The sequence below is a fragment of the Neolamprologus multifasciatus genome, chromosome 5, assembly GCF_963576455.1.
Source record: "Neolamprologus multifasciatus chromosome 5, fNeoMul1.2, whole genome shotgun sequence".
NCBI classification, from domain to species: Eukaryota; Metazoa; Chordata; class Actinopteri; order Cichliformes; family Cichlidae; genus Neolamprologus; species Neolamprologus multifasciatus.
This window is the reverse complement of record NC_140443.1, coordinates 28367624-28386656: the sequence shown is the minus strand read 5'-3', so window position 1 is coordinate 28386656 and position 19033 is coordinate 28367624. Positions and strand designations below refer to the sequence as shown.

Genomic DNA, 19033 nt, shown 5'->3' with positions numbered 1-19033 from the left:
ATTTTTCCTTCAGTGTAATGTTACTTTAATTAACTCGTGTCTGCATGTATCGCACTTTGTTCTCAGGCACGTCTGTTTCAATATCCGAATATTAGCCTTTACTTAATGTTCAAATTGTTATACTTTAGTTTAAATTATCGTTAACACAAATATGTGAAAGTGCATAAAAAACGAGTGCCTAATTATTACATTACATTGTCGTAACAGTGAATGGAGCTGGTTTGGCCATGGCCACGTGTGACATCATTGACCTGCATGGAGGAAAGCCAGCAAACTTCCTGGACCTGGGTGGTGGAGTCAAAGAGAAACAGGTGTACGAGGCTTTTAAGCTGCTCACTGCCGACCCAAAGGTAGGAACAAACTGTTAACAAAGAGGTCGCTTGCCTGCTTCTTGAACAGCTTCACTGTAACAGTTGAGTACATAAGCTAAATTGGTTACTGATTTTTAAAGCACAGCTTGGAAGAAAAAGCAATTTTACCACCTGTTGAATTGCGTTTGATATTGCAGTCATGTATTTTGTCACAGTACATTCATAAAGCTCTATCTGTCTGGTTAGAGCTTTGTCAGTGCAACTCATTAGTCTGGGGACCTTGGCATATGCCCATGTTTAACTTGGGAAAACAGACTCTGGAAGGCTGTGTGATTATATGCCATCATTTCAGTTACTGTGGCATGATAAATTGGCGCTCTGTATTCTGCAGTAACTGCGCTTGTAAAGAAAGGCTAAGACGTGCGAGCGCGTGCGCTCTGAACACGCAATAATGGGCGCATATGCAGCTCAGATTTAATGCACATATAAAACTTTAAATGAAAAGCATGCGACAGAAATTCTCGCGGCTGTGACTGAGTGGCAGCTCGGGGTGATTTACAAGTGATTCTGCTCCATGTTCGGAAAGCTAATAATTCCAAGCTAAACAACGTAAGCCTTGTAATGATACCGCAGTGCTGATTGTGTGTTGACAGTTATCACATCGCTAAATCCCTCACTGCTGTCACTCCTGTATCCCAGGAATGATCACGGGTTCGCTCTCTGGAGCGTCTCTACTTGGTTGTGTTGAATACAGAGTAGAATTAGATTGAAATTCAGTCCTCAGCTCACTTTTGAAAAAAATCTTTCTTTAAAAAAAGCACATGCTGACTTGACTTGGCAGTAAATATTTTTGAAGAATTCGCTTCGCATCTAGTTTAAAAAGCTATCTTGCCAGCTGGAATTTCCTCAAATGGCTTTCCAGGACAGGTTACTAAACAATACAGCTACAGTACGCTGTATGGCATGTGATACATAGTCTTAAAATAGATATTCTGTATATATTACACATACCAGAAAGCTTTATTTCATCTAAAGCTCATTCGAAACACTGAAGTAGGATTTTTCATGGTAGCAGTGTTGCACACCTTTTGTTGATGAATGTTAAAAACTTGCTAACCTTAACACTCCAGCAGGTGATACATTGCCTGACTCAAAAAATCCACTGTGTGATCGATTTTGGTCTCACAAAATCAGCCCGGCAGACTGTGGAGAAAAATAAAAATGAATATGGTGGTTAAAAAAGAAATGCAATCAACGGGGGAGATTTGCTGCTCTCTTCCCCTGAGGGAGCCACATTTTTATTATTATTATACCCTTTTAAAACAAGTTGGATATCTTCAAAGGCGAGATCAGGTTTTAGTCTGTATACACTGGCCCCCTCACCATCAAACACTCCTCCTGTTCCTCTTTCTCTCTTCTTTTTTTTGGCTTGGGTTGATTCCCCAAATCCAGATGGGTGAGTAGACCTACTGCCTGTCCCTCCTGCTGCTGTGTATGGAAACGGAGACGGGAAGCTCCTCCCTAACAGGGAAAAAAATAGAGGAGGATTGACATTAAACTGGGTTGGAAGCACCATTAGCATTTCAACCAGGGGAGCTGAGAAACCTGCTCTGATCTGTGGAGGGAATGTTAATCATTTCACAATAAGAGCATGCTGCTCATTTGCATTTGGTTTCTTCTTTTTTTTTCCTCCCCACAAATTACTACGCCCAAATCTTTAAAAGATATATGAGCAGTAAGTAACAGTAAAATCACACCCTGGGTAAACGTGGATGGGATGAGGTGCCGAGGCAAAATTGATCGACTCGGAGCGTCAGTAAATTCTGTTTTTCCTTATTTGCCTTAAACATCAAGGCTTCAGTGCTTATTTCCTTCAAATGCGCAGCCCTTTGTTTAGTATTTATTCAAAGTTTAGAGTCTCAGACAGCCTGGTCTACTTGCATTTCACATCATTATTTTTCTACTGATTTAAAAAAACAAAACTTTCGCTGCTTTCGCATAATCGTGTTGATAGAGTGCCTTATAAGAATGCTTACTTCCACTGGCACTGAATAAAATGAGTTCGGTAGCTGCTGTGAGGAAGGCCAGAAATGTTCTGTTGCATATGTGAAAATGTGTTTTTTATTAGGGACCACTGCAACTTTTGAGTGCCGAGATTAAAATGGTTTATGTCCTGCGAAGAAAAAAATGATAGAAGCCCATTCAGCAGGAAATATTCCACTGTAATGACAGAAAGAAAAAAGAAGGGGAAAAACAGGTATTTTTGGGGTCCGTCTCTTCTTTCTGGCTTTCTTCCTCAGTTGTTTTTTCCGCTTTTGTCTCCCTCCCTCCCCTCTGTCTTCCTCGCGCTCTCTCCCTCTCAATCTCCGCTTTGATGTCTCAGGCTCATTGTGCTGAGAGGAGTGGATGCGACGCGAGTGTACCGCTGGCACTGAATAGCAGAGATGGAGCATGAGATGACAAAGGCTTCCTTTTCTTGTTTGCTCACTTCCCCAGAATCTACCCTTAAAGCATTCATTACCTTCAAATTATTATGTTGTGAATGAAAGGGGAAGAGAAAACAGATAAAATGGAGGGATACCGCATGAGAAGTGGGAACAAGACGAGAAAAATAAGCGAATCATAGAGCTGTATGTCACCCCCCCACCCCACCCAAGTGTGTGCGTGTTCGCGTTAACTATGTGAGATGTTATGTAGCTCAGCTGGGTCTACTAGACCAATAAGGTTTGTTTGAATTTAGGCCCCCGGCTTTTTTTAACAGGAACATATTTATCTTCCATGCTAAAATAAATAGCTCCACTTTCCTCACATCCACGCGTGGAACAGTTTGATGACAGAAGGGCTGAATTTATTAAGGTTTCCCTCACATCACCTGTAGGCACAGGAGCAGGCAGCAAATACTAACAGCCAAATAACCTCGTTATTGCCTTGCGCCTGTGCCGTAAAGAAGGTGGCAGATGGATGTTTTGTCCAACTCAACATCCATTTTGTTCTCCGGGCTTAAGGCTGTTTTCTATCATTTTTATAGGCTAGAGTAAATGATGACATTTTCCTAAAACACACTCTTGTTGTGGCTAGATGCCCGTATCAGGGCCGCCATTATATCAACCTACTAATTGTCAAGGCGGCTTGTTTTGTGATTTATTGTGTCGCCGTTACGTAATTAATATTCTATTCAAGTAGGCCGAGCGTTTTCGTAATACTTTAACCTTTCATTCCCATATTCATGCGTCTCACTGCGAGTGCATAAAGGAGCCCTTTTCAAAGGTTTATTACAATGCGAAAAGCCCTGATCTTATCTGCGACTATGGCAAACTCTGTGTTTTCAGATGAATGAGAAAATAAGCATGTACGGCAGCCTGTCGGTAAATGAACATGTCGTGCTGACTCATGAGTGTGTGTGGGAAGCTTGGTTAACATTACACTGAGTTTGTGCATGTCATGTGTTCACAGAGTCTGCAGCAGAGAGGCAGCGCGGTGATCCTGGGGATGAATACTGAGGTTCTTTCTGTTTCTTGACCGACAGTTCCCCATTTCCATTTTACAATTTATGAAAACTACAGAATCCAAAGCAGTCCGACTTTAAAAATGAACTGGCTTTCGGTGTAGATAACGTCTTCCCCTTGCAGAATAAGGTGGTGTTGCGGTGTTGCTCGAAGGAGAGTTAAATTTTCAGAGTAAGCGAGCTGTCAGGGTTCTGCCGCCCACTCAGTTGTTTCTGCGTGTGTTCAAAGAGATGGCGATAAAAAAAGAACAAAAGTATAATGTGTTTAAAGTTGTAAATAATATAAAACTGGGAAATTACACATTTATGTATCAGATATGATAATAATGAAAACAGCTATTCCTATATTGTGACCTTAAACCTACAGGCGGTGTTTGTTTCTGCGTCTTATGACAGATTTTCTTTTTTCTTCTTTGTACATTGTTACCTTTAGGCTTGTTGCATACTGCAGTAGTTTGTCACGTCTCTGCGTTGTTTGAGGTGGAGCAGGCACGCTATGAGGTGAAAGAGGCACAGACGGGCACATTAGCATCAGTCAGCCGGGGGGACCCGCCTCTGAGGCAAAAACAAGAGTCGTGTACATATTCATTTTTTGGCGTTGCATAATCACACTGCCGATCGTGAAACATCTTTTAGCTCGCACTGGTGTGTGTGTGTGTGTGTGTGTGTGTATGTATGTGTGTGTGTGTGAGTGTGAGGGCAGTTTGAAATGCTGAGACTCACCTGTGTGTATGTAATTTTGAGTTTCTCCCTCAGAGAGCTCTCCCTCCACTCTCACTTGCTCTCTCCCTCCCTCTCGCTCTCTTTGTGTGGGATTATTATGCGTGTCGCTCCAGCCCCCCCATTGTCCTCAAAGAAAACTACACACAGTTTTACCTCTTTCCAGCTCAGTGACTCTGCTTTAACTCACCTGTGGTTCCCCTTTAACCACTTTCCTCGTTGTTGCAGTGACACTCCCGAGCCCTGCCGGCTCTAAGCCCCATCTCACCCTCTACAGGGAACACACCACTATTACTACCTCTCCAGCTCTGTCTTATGTTATCTGTGAAACAGTCTTTACTGGTGTTATACACCACTACTTATGTGCTGATGTATACCCAGGCATTTCCTGTCTGCTCCTGCTAGTCTGTCATTTCACTAGTTCTTCTTGTGTTTTCTGCTTCTCCTTCTCCACCTTTTTATCTCTCCTTCTTTGTGCTTCTTCTTTCTTCCCAGCAGACTTTCATCTCACTAAATCCTGTTAAAGTCAATGTGAAGAGCTTCCTTCAGTTTCATGCCTGCTAGTTAAATCCTGCAGGTGCCCAGGCACTGTTTCTCATCCCTGTATGGAGATGTCTGTACCCGTGTCCAGTGTGCTCCACATGTATGCAGACAGAGAAAAGGGAAGAGGGCTCAGGTCCAAGCCAGGTGAGCCAGAGAAATGTGTCGTGAAAAGCCCATCATCCTTTCCTCACTGAAAAGAAGGAAAAGAGCTCTGTGTTACAGGGCTGTTTCCTAAGGGTGTTACAACGCAGTTTGCAATGAAAACCGCACAGCTCTTCCTGTCACTGTTAAGAAATGCAAATAGGTGCAAATAAATGCTTGTCGTGGCACAGCCACATCATACAGACGCACACACACGTAGACCTCATGGGAGCCAAACAACTTTTAATCACAACAGTCAGCTGCGATATTAGAGTCTCATGCTGCGTTATTTTAGTAGGAAAGAAATCACCTTTCCGCCTGGAGCCGAAGGCCTTTGGGAGATTCTGGTCCCCTGTGTTATAAACACAAGCAATGCGAGCTGGTGAGAAAAGGAGAGAAAGAATATAACAAGCTACCTCAGTAATGGGGTTCATTCCCAGTGTGCAGAGTATTACACAAGTACTAAATAGGGGGCCAGACATAAAGGGACGCATGCTTAGTCCAGTCAATGCACTGGGGCAGCTATATTGAGGCCAAGCTGCAGGAAGAGTGAGCACTGCTCGAGACAGGCAGACAGTTTGTGCGCTCCGAGGGAGCGGTGGCTCTCTGTTTTCCAGTCATTGGTTGCGTAGGTCATTTGAGAAAGCCTCCATCTCATATTATGTTTTCCTGCAGATTTGCTTATAGTGCATTTAAGTCCCGTAGTGATGGATATAGGGTTAGGTTCTGCGTGCGTCTTTGAGGACCTTTTCGTCTCCAGCTCATTTAAAATCAGTGCAGCAATGTAAGAAGCTTCTATTATAGGCTAACCTTAGAGTACACTGACCCTGGCGATAGTCCGTGAAATGTATTCACCTTTTCTTTTCTATTTGAACACACAGTTTTTGAATGCATGTGCGTATAAATTTCAGTGCTTTCCATTCTGAGCTCCCAAGATTGAGGGCAAAAGTTCAAAACCCCTTTGTGCAGCTTTATAAAATACACATGTACAGGCTGAGGCAGCATGGGTGAACATGCTCGATGAGACCTTAGCTCACGGCAGTATTTTAAGTTCAGCTTCCGAATTAACTTTTGGTGTTTCACAATTTTTAACATGACTTCTAACAAGAGAAGTCAGGAAGAAGCAGATGTTCTTCTATTATTTCTGGTTTTTATCACATTTTTTCCCAATAGTTTTAATGAGTGCACCCATGAAACCAAGTGAATACGTGTCACACACAGCAGCTGGTGTGTTGAAGTGTTGATTGGTAGAGACGCGAGATGGCATATGGATTCATGCTTGTTTCGGTTTATAGAGATATATACATTTTGTGTGTGTGTGTGTGTGTGAATCAATACCAGTGTTGGCAGAGCTCTGTTTCTGTTTTCCACTTGTGCATGTTTAGCTTTGGCTGTTAGCTTTACATATGTAAGATCTATCTGTGCTGCAGTTGTAGCATGAGAGAATTACAGATGGTGTCTTATATCTCTTTGCAGTGTGTTGGATGAAAGCAGTAGATTTAACTTCCACCTTCACTTAGACAGAACTACAATTAAACTGAATGCTTATAACCAGCCTAACTATATTTTCTTAATTTTCTCTAACGGAACATATGAGGAATTTTGAGAGGCCAGTAAAGATCCCCTAACACTGAGATTAACAGTAAAATGTTAATACGGCCGGAAACACGTAAATATTAGCCATTTAACTATTATTATTAGCCACATGCTAAGTTATTATTTAGGTAGCAGTTGTTGGCAGTGGCTAACTATTAAACTATAACATTAGTGAGGAAGCTAGGAAACAAACAGCATAAGTTCTGCCTGTCTTTAACTCTAATAGAGGCAGTTAACAGGATAACGCAAGTATTTATTTGTATAAAGTGTAATGTTTTTCCTAAATTCCCAAAACAAAGTTGAGAAAAGTCTTCTAGCAACTACAATATGTGCTTTACTTTTATATGTGTTGCATGAAAGAACAAGAGTATGATGATGAAATGCGAACTGCATCCAGAAACAGAAACTACTGCACAGCCAGCATGCTAACACAAAGCTAGCCAAAAACTCAGACTGACGTTAAAGGGCCCAGCAGCCTGACCCTGAATATCAACCCTAAATTTCCACCTGTACATGTTTCTACAGTAGGATCACTGTGCCTTTAAAGTTTCTCTCAGCTAGTTCTAATCTTTACTTGGTGTTTTTAGTTTTGCTTACTTACGTAAAAGCTAAAAGAAAGCTCGTATGTGTGTCCTCATTAGGATTGGAATTTATGTTGGTGTGTGGGACTGTAGCCAAAAATTTATGTTAACTTGTACTTTTTTATTACAGAGTGCGTCTCAGGTCATTTTTCAGAGTAACATGGAAACAATGTAACAAATTACTTTCTTTGGTGAGTAATTAAGTAATATCCTGTGTCACTTTTATGAAAGCTAATGAGTCAAGTGTGATACATTACTTTTTTGAGTAACCCGACACTCTTGATCAGTACAAAAAATATGGTGCCCAGTCACCAGAAGCATAGAAAATTTTGCCTTTTGTCAGGGTTTTTTTTTTTTTGCACAAATACTTCATATGTGGATATCTTAGAGTTCAGTTACTCTGTCACTGTCATTGACATTATTATTTGTATTGTTATAATCTTTATTTTTAAAAAGTGCCTTTTCCCTTTGCTTTTTTCACCTCATGGTATCAGAAAGAGTATCAACTATCAATAATGTTCTGGTCAGTATCAAGTTTAAAAATGTAGTATCATGACAACTCTGTACTAGTTTCTTATCTTAACCAGAATTACAGAAGTTCTCAGAAAACAAGTATGTTGTAGTAGATCGTATAAGCACACCATCCCAGAAGTACTTGACCTATTTGGACTTGAGCCTGAGTTACAAATGCATATCCTCTGTCGGCAGGTTGATGCAGGTTAAACAAACACCGCGGGTCTGTCTGTGTGGTTTGACCCTCCTCTCCACCTGGGTTTGATGTGGGTCAAATGCTGCCCAGCTTTGGTCACTTTCTGTTGCTGTCTGAAGTGGAAAGAGTCTTAACTTTTAAGTGTCATTTACCAATTGGTTGAAGGAGGACTGAGAGCACGGATGAGGGCAGAGAGAGAAAAAGCGATAAAAAGCTGGAAAGAGAGAGACAAATTTTGCACACCTTGGTGTTGAAGAGAGAGGGAGGGGTGAAACGAACTTTTTCCTGCATTTAATTCTGTGTCATTTTTAGCCTTAACTGTGAAATGTGAAGCACCTCGCTCCTAGCAAGGATAATTTACAGCTGCTCCGTGAGTGGCTTTAATGCAGATTGAACGAGAGTGAAATAGATCTGTGACACGCACAAGCGTGCTCTCTTGAAAGCAGTATTGAGTGGGTGAATGTTGAGACAGGTCAATGAGATGTGGACTGAGAATGAAAAAGTCAAATGTAGAGGCATGATGAATAAGCACAAAAATATATGCTTTCCCCCACAGAAAAGGGATGTTTAAGCCATAAGTGAAGAACAAACAGTGCTCTTAGACTAACTATTGTATACTCTCTCTCTTATTTCTGTGCTTAATTTGTGGGCTCGAACTGTCCAGACATGTACAATGGAACTGATGAGTTGTCAGATTGATTTGCCCTTCAGGGAGCTGTCGTCTTCTCCACTTGATCTGGGTTGGAACGGCACAGCGTGCTTTTAAAGACTCATGTCATTTTCCACAGCACCATCAGCAGACAACACTATTAACCTAACCATCATGTATGCAAGAAGACCGTGGTTCGCTAATGTATTCACCTCATCCCAGCACCTTGACTTGGCACCAATTTGTCCCCTATTGAGACACACACACTCGTGCACACATGCACACAGAGATGAAAAGACAAAGAGGGAGACAGGTCCCATGGGTATGTCTGATTGAGCTTTCTCCTGTCTGCCATTCCTCATCCGAGGGAAATCAATAGAGGATCTGGGATTGGAGCTTGAGCTAATTGAGCTCTGCTCTCTCTGTTCTCTTATTGCTGCCAGGAGCATTTTGTCATCACAGCACCTGGTTCACACCACGGGGCCAGGGGGAGCCAGTCAGCGATCAGATAGGGCCTTTGGATGCCACAGGGAGGTGAGCTGCATGTGATTGAGCAACCTTGTGAAGTCAAGCACTCAGAGGAAGGGCATACCAAAGACGCTCTTCATTTATTTTCATTTGCTTCTTTGAAAGCGGCTTTACATCTGCTCCTTTTCACCTGATGATAAAGGAAGTGGAAATACATTTTTTAGTTTTGTAAAGTTGAATCATTTCGACAGTGATTATCACGTTGGGCAGATCCTTGTTAGAACTCTGTATCGTATTGGTCATTGCATCTATCTGCATGTATTTTACATCTCACTATTGGCTACAAAAAACTCAGAGAATAATTAAAAAGCTTCAAACTTAAACCTGTTGTCGTGCCAGTTTAAACCCTGATGCTTTTTCGCCCTGAATATCACAGCGTGAATGCAGCAGTTTAGTTGTGTTTACACACCACACAGGGTTTCAACATAGTCACCCATGGTAATGCCTCAAATTAAATGTGACATGCTGTTGCTAGCCAGTGTTCTCCTCTTCTGAGTGTTGAGTAAATGAAGATTTCTTCCATCCAAACCATCTGCTGTCATCACTCCACCCTTTGCCTCCAGTTCCCATCCTTCCATCTGTCCATGTTCCAAGACTTGAGAGAGTATGACCATCACAGACTTTTCCCTGTGCAGCTCTGAGAGACATTGCTGCAGAAATGTGACTCCCTCATTTCATGCTTCTCTGGCGCGTATGTGTGCACACGGGCGCGGGAGGGGGTGGATTATATGTGGCCACTCGAACACTCAGTCGATGAGATCAATCGTGCTCGGTGAGCCATGTATTGACACCACAAACACTGTACCCTCTCCTGCTCTCATGCTATCAAGGTGGAGATTGGTGGTGCGCAGGTTAATTTCAGTGAAAGCTGCCGAAAGTGTGACGAGTAAACATGGCAGCTAGCTAGCTCTTTTTGGCTAGAGGTGACCAAAGTGCACCTCATTAACTGCAGTATGAGTCACTGTAAGATGCATCACTCATCACTCAAGGAGATGCATGTACTTTAAAAAGGGCTAATAGTTTAATAGCAGCATGTATTTGCAGATGCTTTGTTGAACAAACTCTGAAATTTCATTCAGTTTACATTTTCCAGCTCCTGCAGGCTGCTGTGTTATAGGATTCTGCAACTGAACACAATATTATCACACAATATTTTTGTTCAGTCGCATGAATGAGAGCTGAGATTCTGCACTTTAAGCACTTATTCATCATGAAATTGAAACTTGAATATGTTTTGGTACACTGCGAAAAATTGTGCCAGCTTCCAGAAATATGTGAACTTAACTGTCTTTTCTGGTCACGCTGCTTCTTTCTGTGCTGGATTTTTACTGCGGCTGGGGCTGAGGCAGCACCTCCATACACAGCAGACTAAAAATACTGAAACTGCATGAAATATCAACGCTTAGTTTAAGAATATGTTAGGTTTTATCTGAACATATTTAATCTGCACCACTTTCTGTGTATGCATGTGGTGTGTTTGCCTGTAGATTTCATTCTTGGGGATTGTGTTTATTCTAACAAGGCCCTAGGCTCTGAATAACTCACATTAACCTTCTGATTTTAGTCAGACATGGCTCTAAATACCTCCCCTCCCACTGCCCTCTCTGCTGTTGATGCCTCGTGAGCTTTGACAGGGTCACAGGTTAAAACATCATCTCCTTTCCTCTAGCTCCTTTGTGCCATGCACCTCTATAATGTCCTCAGAATGAGCAACATTAAAGGACAACTGTTTTAGCTTCTTTGTCCACACTGTAAGTAAATAAAAGTAGGATTGTGCTAATGCTTGCTGTTTCAAAAAGAAAGCCACCCAAATTCTGAAAATCCCAAAGCATTTGCTCTTAAAATGCAGCGTCTTCTCACAGATGCTGTCGCTTCATAAACTGTTCCTGAATACACTATCTGTTTAGATGTCCTGTCTCTTCTCAGCGCCCCTGCTCGTCATGTTTCAGGTAGTTGCTGCTTTGTATGGCGAGACATGCCGGCAGCAGTACAGCGAGAGATTATTGTCACAGTAATTGGCTTTTCCAGGCCTGATTTGATACGAGCCTCTTGTCTGATCCACACACTTCTTTATTATCAAGCGTAATGGAAAGACGATGAGGCTCCCATAAAACGCTTCGCTCGTCATATCTCCAGAGAAATCGCCTCTCGTGTTTTGTCTCCATGCTCCGGGTCAGGATAGATGGCCTTATATCTGTGTGAAGACTGAAAACCCGTAGAGGCGCACACACTAGCACACACTAGCATTAGGCGTACTGGATCTGGACACATGAGAAGAAAAATGGTCTTTTTCTATGCTTCCTGTATTAATTTTAAGGTAAAGTTACATTAAAGGATATTGACATGGATAATAGTTTTTGATACCAATACCTAAACAGTTCTGCTATAGCTCTGATTCTTTATCACACATTTGCTGAGTTTGACTCATATGGGACTTTAATGTCATTGTTTTGCTTTGTGCAGCTGTCAAATAACACAAAGTTTCTAGGAATATTATTTTAAAGGATAATTTAAACTCTGTTCTGGATTTCCATCCCTGTTTAGAAGCGCTGGTTGGTGCATAAGAGCGAGAGCATCAGGCCTAAACAAAAGGGCACATCACCCTCACCAATGAAATTGAACAAGTGCATGTGAATTAGATCAATAACTGGGTAACCACCAAATGATGATAATGATTGTCAGGCCAATACTGATGCTATTAGTATTTGCTCAGCAGGTGATACTGTTTCTTTTTTGTTTTGCTTTTGACTTTATTACTCTCTCTTTGATAACTAAAATACTTCATTATTATTGTTGTTGTTGTTGTTGTTTAAAAACAGACTGGTAGTCTGCTATCTGGATTTCACAGTGCTGTATGTGAAGTCACTCACAAGGAGGGCGTACAGTTTCATTTCGCTCCATTCTTGTGGCCGGCTCGCCTATCAAAACTCCGATCAGATAAACTCTGACAGATTTCTTATTTTTTTTTCTTTTTTGCCTGTCCCATTTGGTTCTTTGGCCGTCAGAATTGTTGTCTGAAGACCAACAAGGACACCCAATGGATTTATTTTTGCCAAATGGATCATCATGGCATTGCCGTATTGGTCCATTTGATCGACCTTTGTTTTTATTATTTATTTTATTTTATTTTCAGTTGTTACAGACGGGACAGACATGAGTGAGGGATAGGAAAGGGAGAAAGAAAGAGGAAGGAAAAGAAAAACAGAAGGGGAGAGGGACAGTGAGAAAGGGGGAAAAAAATATCTCCTGGATCACCTGTTGAGAGAAAAAGAATAGAAAACAAGCAACAAAAAAAACAAAACAAAGCAACATACTAAACACAACACCATCGCATTAATCTAGCTAAGTGTAAACAGCAGTAAATACTAAATATTGAATGTTGTTGTGCAGCACGCAGGACAGACAGCACACAATGTGCTTTGAAGTAGCAGCCAAGAAAGGTGTGATTTAAGTCTACAAACAGTGAGCTCAGTGAGATTTTCATTTTCTTCAGAGGACAACATTACACTTCTACATGTTTACACAGCAAATTGTTGTGTGCGGTTTTATTAATGTTTAAAATCTCATATATTAAACCCTTAATCACTATTTTGCTGGTACGCACTGCGGCACATTTCCCTTATCCAGATTTTATTGTCCCTGCGTTCCCCATAAGTGACAGCTGGTTGGAAGAATTTGCTATCAGATTGCATGATCCAGTTCAATTCCTGGTACTCTGTCCAAGCTGACATGACTGTCTGCTTCTGTGGCAGTCTGCCTTGTTCACCAAGCTGCAGAGGCAGTGTTAAACACGGCTCTCCTCCATTATTATCTCAGTCACTATCTGCTACTGCCAGAGGAAGATACAGATGGACAAGAGATTTTCGCAGGGAAAATGGAAAAGTACTGTGAAGGCACGGGAAAAACATGTTTTTATTTCTTTGAGATTGTTTGAAATAAAAATAAATATATAAATATAAAAATAAATATTTCAGTTTCATTTCTGTAGTTTGTGTTCGGGGCTCAAATTTACCATTACCACCTGGTGAAGTCTACTGGCAGCTAGGGTTTCATTTCTTATACAATGTCACATTCACACATTTTTAAGTGCTGATTCTACATTTTTATAGAATTTCCTCCATGACTTTGCTGATTCACTCACTGGGTTTTAAAGTCCCTCAAGCTGAGCATGTTTGCCATTGCTGTCATAGTGGATGCAAGGAGCAAGGGTTGCAACGGACTGAGACCAAGGCCACTGCATGCTCATACAGCAGGGAGTAGGCCTGCACTCAGAGCTCACTTTGTAATTTAAATGTAGTGGCAGGAGTTTACAATATATCATGTATATTGTTTATATTGATATACCAGCATAGTTGGATGATGAATTACAAAAAGAGTTTCTTTATTTACACATCCAAGACATTGATGAGGAGAACCAACTGCTTACTTACTGCGTAATAATGATCTAAAGCAATCAATCAATCAATCAATCAAGGCTTTATTCGCCACATGCAGGTTGCCCTGCAGTGAAATAGGACCCCAAACCCCCCACCCCCCAACCCCCCGACCTTGCACACACAACACGGACATCACATGGGGATACAGGTCGGAGATCGGTAGCGTTACAGAAAAAAAAAACACTGAAATATACACTACAATTGGAAAGTACAAGTGGGAAAAAAAAGACCTCCACTCATGCTGGGCTCCTAGGAAACAAAAAAACAAAAAAGCACAGAAATGTGGGGGGTGCGGAGTAATCCGAAGCAAACACAGCAGCCATCCTGCCCAGCGCTACTATTCCAGCGCGGGCTCAGACCCGCCGTGTTCCCAGGAGGGAACAAGCATCGAAGGCGTTTGGAAATGAGGGGGGATGAGTGTGTGCATATCAGTGTATGTGTATGTGTGTGCGTGTCCAGAGTTCAGCTGAGACAGCGTCCTTCGCCCTGCCAGGCTAAGTAAACAGTCTTCCAGCCAACCCAGGTGGCCTTGCATGGAATGGGAAGGAACAGTCAAAATACAGTCGTTATCAGGGTGTTTTTGTTCGGTTCCAGCCTTGCGACCGCAGCTGGCGCCGAAAGGGTATTAAGTGATGGTGCTTTTTACTTTAATGCGAACAGCTCACATGAATTTCAAAGCAGTTCTAACAGTCCAACACTGGTCACTCAATCTCTCGTTGGAGAGCTGTGAGCTTCGCCAAACTTGCGCTCTGTGATGTTGTCATTCTGGTGCTCAAAGAGCCGATTCTGAGAACTCACGACCGCAGTGAGCCTCCCCAAGATGTAATCCAATTTGCGCTCAGAGATGTTATTCCAAGCGAGCCCCTCCAAGATGTAATCCACTCTTCACTCAATGAGCCCATTTTGAGAAACTCACGCCTCTTCCCATCGTTCAATCCCAGCGGGCAGCCTTGTGGGGGTTTGAACAGCCGGTTCCACTTTCTTAATTCTTCGATAAGTCAGGGCCAAGCCAGCTCCGATCAGCAAGAACCCTGTTACCATGGTTCCGAATAGGTAGATATCTTCAGCACTCAGGCTCACCCGAGCCCAAACTTCTCGTTGAGAAAGGGGTGTCAATTGCTTTTAGGGACCAGTTGATCAAATCCATAATTCCTCTTTTAGGTTGTAGAGAACAGACTGTGAGAGAGTGTTCCAGGGAAAAGTAATACAAAAAACACGAGACTAGACAAGGACATAAGAGGCTAAGCAGGGAAGCTAAGGGAGAGGAGAAAAGTGTGACCGCCTTCGTCAAGAGCAAAAGCTTACCACAAAAGCAATCAGAGAGCTGCTCAAGGCAACAAAAAAAGCGATGTTCTTCATGACAAAGTCAGTCACTTGATCTCAACCCAACAGATCAAATATTTCCGTTACTACAGAGGAAACTAAAGCCAGAGAGACCCACAAATAAGCAGCACCTGAAAGTAGCTGCAGTAACAGACTGGAAGAGCATCTCAATGGAGTAAAAATGGCATTTGGCGATGTTCATGGGCTCTAGACTACAGGTGCTCATTAATAGAATAGAATAGAATAGAATAGAATAATCCTTTAATTGTCCCACAAGGGGAAAATTGGTTGTAACAGCAGCAAGAAAAACACATACACAAACAAACAGGACACAGAACAGAAACATACAGTTTTTTACATTTACATCATGAACAGTAGTTACCAAAAACAGAGTACTGTACAGTAATTAAAATAAAATGACAGCAAATGATTTGTTGTTACTAACATACCTCATATTTAAAACGTTAGTCTGTCCAAATACTTTTGAGCCTCTGAAAATGGCACACTACACCACACTGATTGTATTCATAAACTGTTGATGCAGTGTGTTAGTTAAACCCCTTGAATCAGTCTATATTTCAGTCACATCTTGACTGTTTGAAATCCACTGTGCTGGTGTGCAGAGAGAAAACTACAAAAATTGCGTCATTGTCCAAATACTACTCGTGGACCTTGTACTGTGTATTTTTGGTTAGCATTAAAGGAGAGGGTACAAAGCACTAACATACCTTGTTTTAAATGAATTGAATCAAATGCCATTGAAAAATATAATTATCTGAATCCCAAAGGGATGCACTCGCTATTGATCCACTGATATTTTTTTTTCATTAGCCTTTTGTTGTGTGCTTGTTTCCTTACCTACATCAGATTGTCATTTTAACAGCCGTATGACACTCATTCTTTGTTTATTTATTGTAGCAAGCATAGTGAGGAGTACTGTGAGAAAATGAGTAAAAGCGAGTCGGCGTGAAAAGAGCAACCAAATGGAAAGTGAGAAAGCGCAAAGGATGAGAAGAAAAGGAGGGAATGTGTATGTAGTGTGTAGAGGGTGGTAAAATGGGTGGAGGAGTGGGGCTGGGAGAGGAATTCTAGCAGTGATTACATTGTCCATCAGGCCACAGGACGGCCTGCATCAGCCCGCAGGATTGATGTTTGACAGAATAATTAGAAAACTGTCGCAGCCTGTAATCACTGGAGCTCATCTTCCCGAAGAAGACTTCCATTCACTTTGTGCCACACATACACACATACAGGCTAGTGGGAACCATCTGTGGTTGACTGGTATATGGGACAGTGGGTTGATAGAGTGGTAAGATGGGAGTGTTCCTGTTTATTCTTAAGAAAGTGAAAGACTTTATCTGCAGCAGTGGGGACAGGAGGCGAGCGTGGCGCCTCACTCACTGGTTGGCTGACGGCAGGAGTGGGGAATGCGCTGGTGATTTTAAAGGTGCCGCTGGTAGGATTTATGGAGTGGCAAAAAATGAATTAAATGGAGTTTTACTACAGTGGGTGGCAGAACGAATGAGATGTGGGACCAAGAAAAAAAACCTCACTTTGACTCTTTCATTCATGGGTGGATGACTGGTTGTATGAAGTGCTTTGGGTTCCTTAGGGACTAGTAAAGCGCTATACAAATACAGGCCATTTACCATTACTAGTGTGTTTGCTATAGGAGTGACTAGATCTGCAATGCTAGTCAAAGTGGACACAGCGTATTTGCAGTAGACCAAGCCTATTCAAATGGCGGCCCGCGGCCCAAAAGCAACCTGCGAGTGGCCCTGCCTGTGGTCCTGGCAGAAACACAGAGAAAACGCAAAAAATTAATTCATTAATTAATTTTTTAAAAAATTAAAAAATCCTACAGCGTAGTGTAGACTGTGAATGCAACACTTCAGTAGCCTAGCAATATTTAACCCACAATGCACCGTGATGTAAACATATTAAACAATCATCGTAATATATGATGCGACAACAGCACTCTTTCTCAGTCCAAAAGCACAAAATTGACAATGAACCCTGCCTGGACTGACAAATACTTTTTCATTTTACCGCCAAATCCAAATGCCAAACCAATGTGTTTAATTTGCAGTGAGTGTGTTGCTGTACTTACGAAGGCACCACAATGACAAACACCAGACTTTCTACACAAACTTTCCAGAGCAATCTCAGGAGAGGGCTGCAAAAGTACAGTTTAACTGCGAGTTTAATAATCTTACAACCGGAGTTGTACTACCATGGTGAGGGTCCTGTACAGTCCAAGAGAGAGTTGCAGCAGCTTCCCTTCGTGTTTGCTTCTTGGCGAAGAAGAAAAGGCCTTTCACAGATTCTGAAACAGTGAAATACTGCATGCTGGCCGTGGTGGATGCGGTGATAAGTGACGAAAAAATTAAAGTAAGTGTGACATCTGCTATTAAAAACGTACCCCTGTCAGACAGTTCGTAGAGTTGAAGTTCTGGCGTCAGACGAGTTTGAAATGCTGTTAGATGACCTGAGGAAAACTGATGTAATATCTATAGCAGGAGATGGGTTCACAGACAGAACTGATAATGCACAGTTGTGCATATATGTCCGTTTTTTTGGATGGGAAATTGCTCGGCTTGCTACCGTTAGAGGGACACACAGCTGGCGAAATAATGTTTGAGAAGATTTCAGCTCTTTTTGAGGAAAATGGTCTGGATATGAAGCGTGTCTGTATACTTGTGACGGATGGGGCTCCATCCATGGCAGGAAAAGTGAGTGGTCAGCAAAATATTTATTTTAATTTGAAAGGGAATTATCAAAATGTTTTTTTAATTATTATTATTTCAAATGTGCAAAAAATAGTTTAGTTATAGTTCCCCTTTTTTAAATGGACCTTTTGGTGTGCATTTGTGAGAGGTCACCAGATTTACAGGGGAAAAAGGAATAAAAAAAATTACTTGTTTTTCAATACAGTTGTGTGGGTTTGAAATTGATCATGATCTGCTGCTTACTGGCTGCAAAAAAATATCTGGCCCAGATAAATTCCTCGGTTTGAAAATCTGGCCCAACTAACTTCTTAGTTGAATAGCCATGCAGTAGACTATAGTGAATGGTAGGACATGAGTAACCCATCATTACTAAGCTGTGACACAGCAGTGAACATGCTTAAGAGTAGTGGATGGTAACTAAAATCTAATCACACCTTAACTGTGTTTCCTTAAAGGTACAGGTTTACTTTTGCTTATCTGGCATTTGTTCATAACACCAACAATTAATCCTTACCGAGTATTATAAGCTATAATGAATAAGGCTTACATTTAAATAAACACACCAGTGTGAGATGGAGTAATTACAGTGAACTACACTGAGTCAGTGGAAAGTGTGTTGAACAAAGCACTCTCATTACAAGAACAATTGTAACAATTGGTGCTCTGGAACTTTCAGTCCTTGCATGTTTTTTTTTTTTTTCATTTAAGCCTGAAAGATACATAACATCAGATATTGTAATCTAGTTATTAGATTGTAATAGATTATCTTGAAAGTTTGATATTGCTATTCAAACTCCCAGTTTCAATGCCTGTTGATGGTTCAACTAATGCAACTAGAACATAATTTATCAGCGGTATAATATTAAGGCTTTCCTTGATTCAGCTACATGTTGAGTCTGTGACAGCCCTGTTTTGTGATTATTGCACATCAACTAGCATTAGCGCCTCCAGGTAAGAGGTCACAACATTAAACATGTCATTCTTACACTGCTTTTAAACAGGCTTGTGGAGTCTTTCCCAGCTTTGAGTGAGGGGACAGGATACACTCAGGATAAGCTGGCATATTAAAGTTAAGTTAAAACACAACCAACCCCAATATCAAATAGTACAACAACCTCTGTTTCATTATTAGGCCAACACTGCAGGAGGAAAGACAGAATATCAGGTCAGCAAGATAGCCCAAAACATTCAAATGAAAGAACTAGATGTTGGTCTTGAAATGATAGACGAGCGGCACAGTTTCCATATTTAAACAGACAAGT

The 19033-nt window shown here is 41.5% G+C and overlaps 1 protein-coding gene across 1 annotated transcript in view; it reads left to right on the top strand.

Moving 5' to 3' along the window:
• Positions 1-19033, top strand: part of suclg2 (succinate-CoA ligase GDP-forming subunit beta) — a 101448-nt gene that overhangs the window by 54190 nt on the left and 28225 nt on the right. The window contains exon 9 of the mRNA XM_085158706.1: positions 208-350. Within this exon, the coding sequence (XP_085014832.1) occupies positions 208-350 (143 nt within the window). The remainder of the gene's footprint in view (positions 1-207; positions 351-19033) is intronic.